This window comes from Taeniopygia guttata, chromosome 36 (genome assembly GCF_048771995.1).
Source record: "Taeniopygia guttata chromosome 36, bTaeGut7.mat, whole genome shotgun sequence".
Classification (NCBI taxonomy): Eukaryota; Metazoa; Chordata; class Aves; order Passeriformes; family Estrildidae; genus Taeniopygia; species Taeniopygia guttata.
Window position 1 is genome coordinate 473,086 of NC_133061.1, and position 13,799 is coordinate 486,884.

Below are 13,799 nucleotides of genomic sequence, written 5' to 3' on the forward strand. Positions count from 1 at the left end.
GGGGAAAAAGGGAGAATTTTGGGGAGGAAAATGGAGAATTTTGTGAAAAAGGGAGAATTTGGGTAAAAGGGGGGAATTTGGGGGAAAAAAGGAGAATTCGGGTAAAAGGGGGAATTTGGGTGAAAAACTGAGAATTTGGGTAAAAAAAGGGAGAATTTGGGAGCAAAAGGGAAATCTGGGTAAAAAAGGGAGAATTTGGGTAAAAATTGGATAATTTAGGTTGAAAAGGGGGAATTTCAGGAAAAAAATGGAAAATTTTGAGGGGAAAAAGAGAGAATTTGGGGGGGAAAATGGAGAATTTGGGTGAAAAAGGGAGAATTTGGGTGAAAAAGGGAGAAATTGGGTAATAAAAGGGGAAATTTGGGTAAAACAGGAGAATTTGGGTGAAAAAATGAGAATTTGGGTAAAAAAGGGGGAATTTGGGTGAGAAAGGGAAAATTTGGGTAAAAAAGGGGAAATTTAGGTAAAAAAGGGAGAATTTGGGTAAAAATTGGATAATTTAGGTGAGAAATGGAGAATTTGGGTGGAATAGGGGAAATTTCAGGAAAAATGGAAAATTTTGAGGGGAAAAAGAGAATTTGGGGAGGAAAATTGAGAATTTGGGTGAAAAAGGGAGAAATTGGGTAATAAAAGGGAAAATTTGGGTTAAAAAGGAGAATTTTGGTAAAAGGGGGGAATTTGGGTGAAAAATGGAGAATTTGGGTAAAAAAAGGGGGAATTTGGGTGAAAAAGGGAGAATTTGGGAGCAAAAGGGAAATTTGGGTTAGAAAGGGAGAATTTGGGTGAAAAAATAGAATTTGGGTAAAAAAAGGGAAATTTTGGTAAAAAAAGGAATTTTCTGAGGGGATTTGGGGGTTTTAGGAGGATTTTGGAGTTTCATGAGGAGATTTTGGATTTTATGAGAGAATTTTGGGGTTTTCTGAGGAGATTTTTGTAATTTTTGAGGAGATTTTGAGGTTTTATGAGGGAATTTTGGGATTTTCTGAGGAGATTTTGGAATTTTCTGAGGCGATTTGGGGGTTTTAGGAGGATTTTCGGATTCTATGAGGGAATTTTGGGTTTTTTTGAGGAGATTTTTGGGTTTTATGTGGAGATTCTGAGGTTTCATGAGGGGATTTTGAGATTTTTTTTGAGGAGATTTTGTGGTTTAAGGAGGGAATTTTGGGGTTTTTTTGAGGAGATTTTTGTAATTTTTGAGGAGATTTTGGGGTTTTATGAGGGAATTTTGGGATTTTATGAGGAGATTTTGGAATTTTCTGAGGCGATTTGGGATTTTAGGAGGATTTTGGGGTTCCATGAGGGAATTTTGGGTTTTTTGAGGAGATTTCTGGGTTTTATGTGGAGTTTCTGAGGTTTTATGAGGGAATTTTGGGATTTTTTTTTTTTTGAGGAGATTTTGGGGTTTCAGGAGGGAATTTTGGGATTTTCTGAGGAGATTTTGGGGCTTTTTGTGGAGATTTTTGGATTTTATGTGGAGATCCTGAGGTTTCATGAGGGAATTTTGGGAATTTTGAGGAGATTTTGGGAATTTCTGATGAGATTTGGGAGTTTCAGGAGGATTTTGAAGTTTCATGAGGAGATTTTGTGGTTTCATGAGGGAATTTTGGGGTTTTCTGGGGAGAATTTGGAATTTTCTGAGGAGATTTGAGGATTTTCCGAGGCATTTTGTCCCATTTTGTGCCACTTTTGGGGAATTTTCATCAATTTTGTGTCACTTTTATGGCATTTTAAGCAATTTTGTGCAATTTTTGTTTGATTTTGTCCCATTTTGTGCCACTTTTGGGGAATTATGTTCAATTTTGTGTCACTTTTATGGCATTTTAAGCAATTTTGTGCCAATTTTGTTTAATTTTGAGCCGTTTTGGGCCACTTTTGCCTGATTTTGCTCCATTTTATTCACTTTTTTTCCATTTTGAGTCACTTTTGGCTAATTTTGCTCCATTTTATTCACTTTTCTTCCATTTTGAGTCACTTTTATTTGATTTTGAGCAATTTTGTGCCACTTTTGGTGCATTTTGAGCAATTTTATTCACTTTTCTGGCATTTTGTGCCACTTTCAGGACATTTACATAAATTTTGTGTCACTTTTATGGCATTTTAAGCAATTTTGTGCAATTTTTGTTTGATTTTGAGCCATTTTGTGCCAGTTTTATTCGATTTTTATCCATTTTGAGCCACTTTTGTTTAATTTTGAGCCATTTTGAGCCACTTTTGTTTGATTTTGAGCCATTTCAGGCCGATTTTATTTGATTTTGATCCATTTTGAGTCACTTTTGTTTAATTTTGAGCCATTTTGAGCCACTTTTGTTTGATTTTGAGCCATTTCAGGCCGATTTTTCCTCATTTCGGGGTCGGGTTTTTTTTTATATTTTAATTTTTTTTCCCCTCCCTCCTTTTTCCCTTTCCCCCCTCCTCCTCCTCCTCCTCCTCCTCCTCCGGCAAAGTCCGGCCCCGGCGAGGCCGAAGGTCACCCCCAAGGCTCCCTCTGTCCTTCCTCCTCCTCCCTAAAAAAACCCCCAAAAAATCCCTTTTTTCCCTCATTTTAACCCCGTATTTTTCTTGTATTTTTCACCCCAAAAAAACCACGAATTCCCGATGGAATCCGGCCCCAAAAACCGCGGAAAAAGCCCCAAAAAAGAGGAAAAAGAGGATGAAGAGGAGGGAGGAGTGGCACTGAAAAAGGAGATCGGACTCCTCAGCGCCTGCGGGATCATCGTGGGTGAGTTTTTGGGACCCTCCCCAAATCCCCAAAATCCCGAAAAAATCCCCAAAAATCCACCCAAAAACCCCTAAAACACAAATTGCCCCAAATCCCCAAAAATCGCTTTAAAACCCCCCCAAAAATTTGAATTTTTTCCCGTTGGGTTCCTCCGTGTTGTCCCTCGGGAACCCCCCAGGGTGAGGAAATTTTGGGATTTTCCTCCAAAATCGCCGCGGATTTTGGGGGAAAAACAAAAAAATTTCGGGGTTCGCCTCGAAAATTTGGGGGTTTGAGAATTTTGAGGGTTTTGGGGGTTTTGAGGGATTTTTTGGGGTTTTTAAGGCCAAATAAACAGCCGGACCCCCCTAAATTCCCCCCTCGGCCCTCGGGATCTCCCTAAAACCCCCCCAAAATCCCCCAAATTCCCCCCAAATCCCTCCCAAAATTCCCAGGATTTCCTCGGGACCCGAAATTCCCAAAATTCCCCCCAAAATTCCCTCCAAAACCCTCCCGGGTCACCCGGAATTGACCCAGTTTGGCCTTAAATTGACCCAAATTCACCCAAAATTCCCAAAATTTGCCCCAAATCGTGGGAATGTTTGCGGGGATGGGATTTGTGTCTTCCCAGAAACACCAAAATTGCCCCAAATTCATCCAAAATTGCCCCAAATCCCCCCAAAACCCCAAAATTCCTCTAAAATTACCCCAAATCCCAATTTTTTGCCCCAAATCCCCCAAAATTGCCCCAAATCCCCCAAAAATTTCCCCAAATTCTCCCAAAATTGCCCCAAATCCCCCCAAACCCCCCAAATTCCTCTAAAATTACCCCAAATCCCCAATTTTTTGCCGCAAATCTTCCAAATTCACCCCAAATCCCCCAAAATTGCCCCAAATCCCCCAAAATTGCCCCAAATCCCCCCAAAATTTCACCAAAAATTGACCCAAATCCCCCCAAAACCCCAAAATTCCTCTAAAATTACCCCAAATCTCAATTTTTTCCCCCAAATTCCTCCAAAACTGCCCAAATTCCTCCAAAATTGCCCCAAATCCCCCGAAATTCCCCTGAATTCCCCAAAAATTGCCCCAAATGCCACATTTTTTACCCCAAGTCCTCCAAAATTGCCCCAAATTCCAATTTTTTGCCCCAAATCCCCCGAAATTGCCCCAAATCCCATTTTTTTGCCCCAAATCCCATTTTTTTTTGCCCTAAATCCAGGGAATTTCATCAGGCTGGGAATTTTAATTCTCCCAAAATTCCCAATTTTCCTCCAAACCTCCCCCAAAACCCCTCAAAATCCTGGATTTTCCCCCATAAAACCCTAAAAATCCCTAATTTTCCCTCAAATCTCCCCAAAACCCCTAAAAATTCCTGATTTTCCCCCTGAAAAACCTAAAACTTCCTAATTTCTTCCCCAAAACCCCTAAAAATTCCCAATTTCCCCCCAAATCCTCCTCATTTTTCCCTCAAAATCCCTAAAAATTCCCAATTTTTCCTCCAAACCTCCCCCAAACTTCCCCCTAAAACCATAAAAAATCCCAATTTCTCCCCCAAAACCATAAAAAAATCCCAATTTCTCCCCCAAAACCATCTGATTTTACTCCCAAAACCTCTAAAAATTCCCAATTTTCCCAATTTTCCTGATTTCCCCCCCAAAACCCCCCAAAATTCCCTGTTTTCTCCCCAAAACCCCCAATTTTCCCCAAAACCTCCTGATTTCCCCCCCCCCAAAAAAAAAAATCCCAATTTTTCCCTAAAACCTCCGGATTTTTCCTCAACATCCTCAAAAATTTTGAATTTTCCTCCCAAACCCCCAAAAATTCCCTATTTTCCCCCCAAAACCTTCAGTTTTCTCCCCCAAAACCTGAAAATTCCTGGATTTACCCCCAAAAACCCCCAAAATTCCCAATTTCCCCCCAAAGAACCCCAAAACCCCCCGACTTCCCCCCCAATTTTCCCCCCCAAACCCTCCAATTTTCTCTCCAAAATCACCAAAATTCCCAATTTTCTCCTCAAAAACCTCTAAAAAATTCCCAATTCCCCTCAAAAACCCCTCAAAAAATTCCCAATTTCCCCGTAAAGAACCCCAAAACCCCCCAATTTCTCCCCAAACCCCCAAAAATTCCCAATTTTTCCCCAAACGACCCCGAAACCCCCCATTTTCCCCCAATTTTTCCCCAAAACCCCCCAATTTCTCCCCCAAAACTCCCGATTTTCTCCTCATAAACCCCTCAAAATTCCCAAGTCCCCCCAAAAACCCCTTAAAAATTTCCCAATTCTCCCCCAAAAACCCCTAAAAATTCCCAATTCTCCTCCCAAACCCCTAAAAAAAATCCCAATTTGTCCCCCCAAAATTCCAAATTTTTCCCCCAAAACCCGAAAATTCCCAATTTTCTCCTCAAAAACGTCTCAAAATTCCCAATTCACCCCCAAAACCCCAAAATATTCCAAATTTTTCCCCGAAATCCCTAAACAAATCCCACTTTTTCCCACAAAACCTCCCAATTCTCCCCCCAAAACCCCTCAAAAAACTCCCAATTTCCCCCCAAAACCCCTAAATATTCCCAATTTTTCCCCAAAAACCCCTAACAAACCCCAACTTTTTCCTCAAAAATTCCAAATTTTCCCCGGAAAACCCCTCAAAAAATCCCAATTTGTCCCCCAAAAATTCCCAATTTCCCCCAAAAATTTCCAATTTCCCTGCAAAATCCCTAAATACTCCAAATTTTCTCCAGAAACCCCTAAAAAATCCCAATTTTTTCCTCAAAAATTCCAAATTTTCTCCCCAAAACCCCTAAATACTCCAAATTTTCCCCTGAAAACCCCTAACAAATCCCAATTTTCTCTTCAAAACCCCCTCAAAATCCCCAAAAACCCCTCACAAACCCTAATTTCCCCTCCAAACCTCCCAATTCTCCCCCCAAAACCCCCTCAAAATCCCCGAAAACCCCTCACAAATCCCAATTTTTTCCTCAAAACCTCCCAATTTCCCCCCAAAACCCCTAAACACTCCCAATTTTTCCCCAAAACCCCCTAAATACTCCAAATTTTCCCCTGAAAACCCCTAACAAATCCCAATTTTTTCCTCAAAAATTCCAAATTTTCCCCCCAAAACCCCTCACAAACCCCAGTTTTTCCCTCAAAACCTCCCAATTCCCCCCAAAACTCCTCAAAAACCTCCCAATTTCCCCCAAAACCTTTAAAAATTCCCAATTTCCCCCCAAAACTCCTAAATATTCCCAATTTTTCCCCAAAAACCCCAAACAAACCCCAATTTTCCCTCAAAAATTCCCAATTCCCCCCAAAAACCTCTCAAAAAAGTCCCAATTTTGCCCCGAAACCCCAAAATATTCCCAATTTTTGCCAGAAACCCCTAAAAAACTCTCAATTTTTTTCCTCAAACATTCCCAATTTCCCCCCCAAAACCCAAAAATTCCTTGATTTACCCCCAAAAACCCTAAAACATTCACAATTTTCTCCTCAAAAAACCCCTAAAAATTCCCAATTTTCTCCTCAAAACTCCTCTAAAAAATCCCCAATTCTCCCCCCAAAACCCCTCAAAAACGCCGAATTTCCCCCCATAACCCCAAAACTCCCCGTTTTTTCCCGTTTTTCCCCGTTTTTTTTCTCCCCAGGGAACATCATCGGCTCGGGGATCTTCGTGGCGCCGCGGGGGGTGCTGGCGCACGCCGGGGCCGTGGGGCCGGCGCTGCTGATCTGGGGCCTGTCCGGGGCCGTCACGGCGCTGGGGGCGCTCTGCTACGCCGAGCTGGGCGTGGCCCTGCCCCGCCCCGGCGGCGACTACGCCTACGTGGGCCACGCCTTCGGGCCCCTCGTCGGGTGAGATGTGACAGATTCCTGAAATTTGGGGAAAAAACGGGGAAATTTCCCCTCATGGGGCCGTTTCCCGACAATTTTTCTGGGTTTCCCGCCACTTTGTGGCAGTTTCCCGCCATTTTGTGTCATTTTCCCGCCATTCTGTGGCGGTTTCCCTCCACTTTCTGTCGTTTTCCCGCCATTTTCCTTCCATTTCCCGCCATTTTGTGTCACTTTCCCGCCATTTTGTTACAATTTTCCGTCACTTTTCCACCATTTTGTTGCGGTTTCCCGCCATTTTCCTTCAGTTTCCCGCCATTTTCCTTCCGTTTCCCGTTTTGTGGCAGTTTTCCGCCATTTTGCGTCTCTTTCCCGCCATTTTTTGCGTAAATTTTGTGTCACTTTCCCGCCATTTCCTGTCAGTTTTCCACCATTTTGTGTCATTTTCCCGCCATTTTGCGTCTCTTTCCCACCATTTTTGTGTCAATTTTCTGTCATTTTCCTGCCATTTTCTGTTATTTCTCCCACCATTTCCTGTCAGTTTGCCACCATTTTGTGTCACTTTTCCGCCATTTTGTGTCGGTTTCCTGCCATTTTCCTTTAGTTTCTTGCCATTTTGTGTTGGTTTTCCGCCATTTTGTGTCAATTTTCTGCCATTTTGTGTCAATTTTCAGTCATTTTCCCGCCATTTTTTGTGGGTTTTCCACCATTTTGTGTCATTTTACCACCATTTTGTGTCTCTTTCCCACCATTTTTTGTGTCAATTTTCTGTCATTTTCCCGCCATTTTTTGTCATTTTCCCACCATTTTGTGTTTGTTTCCCACCATTTTGTGTCACTTTCCCGCCATTTTGTGTCATTTTCCTGCCATTTTGTGTCAGTTTGCCACCATTTTCTGTCATTTTTTTCCGCCATTTTCTGTCAGTGTGCCACCATTTTGTGTCGATTTCCCACCATTTTGTGTCGGTTTTCCACCATTTTGTGTTGCTTTCCAGCCATTTTGTGTCATTTTCCCGCCATTTTGTGTCGCTTTGCCACCATTTCCTGTCGGTTTCCCACCATTTCCTGTCACTTTCCCACCATTTTGTGTCGCTTTCCCGCCATTTTGTGGCAATTTTCCGCCATTTTGTGTCAATTTTCTGTCATTTTCCTTCAGCTTCCCGCCATTTTCTGCCATTTTTCTGCCATTTTCTGTCATTTTTCCGCCATTTTCTGTCATTTTTTTCCGCCATTTTATGTCATTTTTCTGCCATTTTGTGTCATTTTCCCGCCATTTTCCTTCCGTTTCCCGCCATTTTGTGGCAGTTTTCAGCCATTTTGTGTCACTTTCCCACCATTTCCTGTCACTTTCCCACCATTTTGTGTCACTTTTTCCACCATTTTGTATTGGTTTCCCGCCATTTTGTGTCTCTTTCCCACCATTTTTTGTGTCAATTTTCTGTCATTTTCCTTCACTTTTCCACCATTTCATGTCAGTTTTCCGCCATTTTGTGTCATTTTCCCGCCATTTTGTGTCTCTTTCCTGCCATTTTGTGTCAATTTTCAGTCATTTTCCCGCCATTTTTTGTGGGTTTTCCACCATTTTGTGTCACTTTTCCGCCATTTTGTGTCTCTTTCCCGCCATTTTTTGTGTCAATTTTCTGTCATTTTCCCACCATTTTATGTCATTTTTCTGCCATTTTGTGTCATTTTCCCACCATTTTGTGTCATTTTCCCACCATTTTCTGTCATTTTCCCACCATTTTGTGTCATTTTCCCACCATTTTGTGTCATTTTCCCACCATTTTGTGTCAGTTTTCCGCCATTTTGTGTCATTTTCCCGCCATTTTGTGTCAATTTTCCACCATTTTGTGTCACTTTCCCGCCATTTTGTGTCATTTTCCCGCCATTTTGTGTCATTTTTCTGCCAATTTGTGTCAATTTTCCACCATTTTGTGTCGCTTACCCACCACTTTGTGTCACTTTTTCCACCATTTTGTGTCATTTTCCCGCCATTTTCCCATTGGGCCTGAATTTTTTGGGATTTTTGGGCATTTTTTTGGGCTGGAATTTGATTTTTGGTGGGATTTTCTGGGAATTTTAGACCAGGAATTTTACAGGATTTTTTGGGGTTTTTTAGGGGATTTAAGGGCTGGAATTTTGTGAGATTTTTTTTGGTGATTTTAGGGAATTTTTAGGCCGGAATTTTATGGCATTTTTATCAGATTTTACGGGATTTTTACCAGATTTTTGGGCTGGAATTTTATGGATTTTTTAGGGGATTTTATGAGAATTTCAGGGAATTTTAGGGCTGGAATTTAGGAGATTTTTGGGGGATTTTAGGGACTTTTTAGGCCGGAATTTTATGGGATTTCTACCAGATTTTAGGACCAGAATTTTTGTGGGATTTTATGGGAATTTTAGACCAGATTTTTAAGGGGTTTTGGGGGGATTTTGGGGGGATTTTTGGGCTGGAATTTAATGAGATTTTTGGGTGATTTCAGGGATGTTTTAGGCTCGAATTTTATGGCATTTTCACTGGATTTTTGGGATTTTTAGGATGGAATTTTAAAGGGTTTTTTGGTGGATTTTCTGGGAATTTTAGACCACATTTTTAAGGGATTTTGGGGGGATTTTGGGGGATTTTAGGGCTGGAATTTTATGAGATTTTGGGGGATTTTCTGGGAATTTTATACCAGATTTCTAAGGGATTTTGGGGGGATTTTTGGGCTTGAATTCAATGAGATTTTTGGGGGATTTTATGGGAATTTTAGACCAGATTTTTAAGGGATTTTAGATGATTTTTAGGAGATTTTTGGGCTAGAATTTTATGATATTTTTGTGGGATTTTGTGGGAATTTTAGACTGGAATTTTATGGCTTTTTCACTGGATTTTTGGGCTGGAATTTTATGAGATTTTTGTGGGATTTTCTGGGAATTTTTGACCAGATTTTTAAGGGATTTTGTGGGGATTTTTAGTGCTGGAATTTAATAAGATTTTTGGGAGAATTTCAGGAATTTTTTAACCTGAAATTTTACCCAATTTTAAGGAATTTTAGCGCTGCGATTCGCGACATTTCCTCACCGCAACTCAACAAAAAATCTCAATTTTCGCCTCGTTTTTTTTCCCTTTTCCTCCCGTTTTTTCGCCCCGTTTTTTTTTTTAACCTCTCCCCTGATGGAATTTTCCCAAAATTGCGTTTTTTCCGCCCAGATTTTTGCGCCTGTGGATCTCGGTGCTGGTGATTTACCCGACCAACCAGGCGGTCATCGCCCTGACCTTCGCCAACTACGTCCTGCAGCCGCTCTTCCCCACCTGCGGCACCCCCGAGCCCGCCCTGCGCGTCCTGGCCGCCGCCTGCCTGCGTGAGTCCCGAAATTCCCGAAATTCCCAGCGTTCCCAAAAAAAATCCGGGAAAAAACGGTGAAAAAACGGCGAAAAACGGTGAAAAAACGACGAAAAACGGCCAAAAAATGGCGGAAAACGGTGGAAAAAAACAGGTGGAAAATGACCCAAAATGACCAAAATTGGCCTCGAATTCACCCACGGCTCACCTGAGTCCCTGAGTGAGCCCAAAATTCCAAAAATTTTGGGAATTCCCAAAAAAATCCGGGAAAAACGGTGAAAAAAGGGCAAAAAACTGCGAAAAAATGACGAAAAATGGTCAAAAAATGACTAAAAAACGGCGAAAAGAAACGGGGCAAAAATGAGCCAAAAGTGATCCCAAATTTGGTCCAAACTCACCTGGGGCTCACCTGAGTCCCTGAGGGAACCCCAAATTTTGGGAATTTTGGGAATTCCCCAAAAAAATCCGGGAAAAACGGCGAAAAAAAGGCAAAAAATGGCAAAAAAAGGTGAAAAATGGCGAAAAACAGTGGAAAAAATGGCTCGAAAATGACCAAAAATGACCCAAATTGGCCTCGAATTCACCTGGGGCTCACCTGAGTCCTTGAGTGATCCAAAAATTCCCGGAATTTTGGGAATTCCCAAAAAAAATCCAGGAAAAATGGTGAAAAAACGTCAAAAAACGGCCAAAAAACGACGAAAAACGGTGGGAAAAAAAACGGGGAAAATGAGCCAAAAGTGATCCCAAATCTGGTCCAAACTCACCTGGGGCTCACCTGAGTCCCTGCGTGAGTCCCCGAAATTCCCGAAATTCTGCACATTCCCAAAAAAAATCCGGGAAAAAACGGTGAAAAAACAGCGAAAAACGGTGAAAAAACGGCCAAAAAATGATGAAAAACGGCTGGAAAATGACCAAAATTGACCAAAATTGGCCTCGAATTCACCCAGGGCTCACCTGAGTCCCTGAGTGATCCGAAAATTCCCAAAATTTTGGGAATTCCCAGAAAAATCTGGGAAAAAATGGTGAAAAACGGCCAAAAATTGACCAAAATTCCATTGTTCTCCCAAAATCCCCGTTTTTTTCCCCTATAATGACCCAAAATCCCAATTTTTTCCCCAAAATGACCCAATTTTTTTACCTGTTCTCACCTGAGCATCTTTAATCCCATTTTTAACCCTTTAAACCCCATTTCCCCCAAAAATCCCCATTTTACCCCCTAAAATCCCCATTTTTTCACCAAAAATCCCCATTTTTACTAAAATCCCCGTTTTTTTCTCGAAATAACCCAAAATCCCCATTTTTCACCCAATTTTTTCCCTATTCTCACCTAACCCCATTTTTAACCCTTTAATTCCCCATTTTACCCCCTAAAATCCCCATTTTTCCCCCTAAAATCCCCATTTTTACTAAAATCCCCATTTTTTCACCGAAAATCCCGTTTTTTTCTCAAAATGACACAAAATCCCCATATTTCCCCCCATTTTTTATCTGTTCTCACCTCAGCCCCATTTAACCCCAATTTTAACCCTTTAATTCCCCATTTTACCCCCTAAAATCCCCATTTTTTCCCCGAAAATCCCCATTTTTTTTCACCCAAAATGACCCAAAATCCCCATTTTTCCCCCCAAAATGACCCAATTTTTTACCTGTTCTCACCTGAGCCCTTTTAACCCTTTAATTCCCCATTTTACCCCCTAAAATCCCCATTTTTTCCCCGAAAATCCCATTTTTTTGCAGAAAATCCCTTTTTTTCCCAAAATCCTAATTTTTTCCCCCAAAATCACCCAATTTTCTCCAGTTCTCACCTGGGACTCACCTGGGCCCCTTTTAACCCCATTTTTAACCCTTTAATTCCCCATTTTCCCCCTAAAATCCCCATTTTCCCCCGAAAATCCCCATTTTTCCCCGAAAATCCCCATTTTTTCCCCGAAAATCCCCATTTTTCCCCCGAAATGCCCCAAAATCCCCATTTTTTCCCCCATTTTTTGCCTGTTCTCACCTGAGCATCTTTAACCCCAATTTTAACCCTTTAATTCCCCATTTTTAACCCTTTAATTCCTCATTTTACCCCCTAAAATCCCCATTTTTCCCCCTAAAATCCCCGTTTTTTCACCAAAAATCCCCATTTTTTCACCAAAAATCCCCATTTTTTCCTAAAAACTCCGTTTTTTTCCCCAAAATCCCAATTTTTTCCCCCAAAATGACCCATTTTTTTACCTGTTCTCACCTGAGCATCTTTAACCCTACCTTTAACCCTTTAATTCCCCATTTACCCCCTAAAATCCCCATTTTTTCCCCTAAAACCCCCATTTTTTCCCCCAAAATCCCGTTTTTCCCCGCAATGACCCAAAATCCCAATTTTTTCCCCCAAAATGACCCAAGTTTTTTTTCTTTTCTCACCTAACCCCATTTTCAACCCTTTAATCCCCCATTTTAACCCTTTAAATCCCAATTTCACCTCCTAAAATCCCCATTTTCCCCCGAAAATCCCCATTTTTTCCTAAAAACCCCATTTTTTCCACAAAATGACCCAAAATCCCCATTTTTTCCCCCATTTTTTCCCTATTCTCACCTGAACCCCTTTAACCCCATTTTTAACCCTTTAATCCCCCATTTTACCCCCTAAAATCCCCATTTTACCCCCTAAAATCTCCATTTTTTCACCAAAATTCCCATTTTTTCCTAAAATCCCCATTTTTCCCCCAAAAATGACCCAAAGTCCCTATTTTTTCCCCCAAAATGACCCAATTTTTCCAGTTCTCACCTGGGACTCACCTGGGCCCCTTTTAACCCCATTTTTAACCCTTTAATTCCCCATTTTACCCCCTAAAATCCCCATTTTACCCCCTAAAATCCTCATTTTACCCCCTAAAATCCCCATTTTTTCTTAAAAATCCTTTTTTTCCCCAAAATGACCCAAAATCCCCATTTTTTCCCTATTCTCACCTGTCCCCCTTCTAACCCCACTTTTAACCCTTTAATTCCCCATTTTACCCCCTAAAATCCCCATTTTACCCCCTAAAATCCCCATTTTTTCCCCAAAAATCCCCATTTTTTTCTTAAAAATGCCAATTTTCCCCAAAAATGACCCAAAATCCCCATTTTTCCCCCCAATTTTACCTTTCTCTCACCTGACTCCTTTAAACCCCACTTTTAACCCTTTAATTCCCATTTTACCCCTAAAATCTTCATTTTTTCACCAGAAATCCCAATATTTTGCAGAAAATCCCCATTTTTTCTTAAAAATCCCATTTTTCCCCAAAATGATCCAAAACCCCCATTTTTCACCCCATTTTTTATCGGTTCTCACCTGACCCCTTTTAACCCCACTTTTAACTCTTTAAACCCCAATTTTAACCCCTAAAATCCCCATTTTCCCCCCTAAAACCCCCATTTTTTCCCCCAAAATCCCCATTTTTTCCCCGAAAATCCCGTTTTTCCCCCAAAATGACCCAAAATCCCCATTTTTTCCCCCAGAATGACCCAATTTTTTTTCTTTCCTTACCTGCACCCTTTTTAATCCCATTTTAACCCTTTAATTCCCCATTTCACCCCCTTAAATCCCCATTTTACCCCCTAAAATCCCCATTTTTTTGCCAAAAACCCCCATTTTTTCACTAAAAATCCCGTTTTTTCCCCGCACTGACCCAAAATCCCCATTTTTCCCCCCAAAATGACCAATTTTTTAACCTGTTCTTACCTGAGCATCTTCAACCCCCTTTTTAACCCTTTAAACCCCACTTTTAGTCCTAAAATCCCCTTTTTTTTGCAGAAAATCCCCATTTTTTCCTAAAATCCCCATTTTCCCCAAAAATGATCCAAAATCCCAATTTTTTCTCCCAAAATAACCCAATTTTTTTTCTTTCCTCATCTGGCCCCTTTTAACCCCATTTTTAACCCTTTAATTCCCCATTTTCCCCCTAAAATCCCCATTTTTCCCCTAAAATCCCCATTTTTTC

General features: G+C 41.1%; 1 protein-coding gene across 1 annotated transcript in view; it reads left to right on the plus strand.

Annotated features, from left to right (window-relative positions):
- The first annotated feature begins 2,236 nt into the window (after positions 1-2,236).
- Positions 2,237-13,799, plus strand: part of LOC121468794 (large neutral amino acids transporter small subunit 2-like) — a 28,346-nt gene continuing 16,783 nt past the window's right edge. Inside the window, exons 1-3 of the mRNA XM_072921370.1 lie at positions 2,237-2,719; positions 6,335-6,539; positions 9,708-9,859. Coding sequence (XP_072777471.1) covers positions 2,596-2,719; positions 6,335-6,539; positions 9,708-9,859 — 481 coding nt within the window. The 5' untranslated portion in view covers positions 2,237-2,595. The remainder of the gene's footprint in view (positions 2,720-6,334; positions 6,540-9,707; positions 9,860-13,799) is intronic.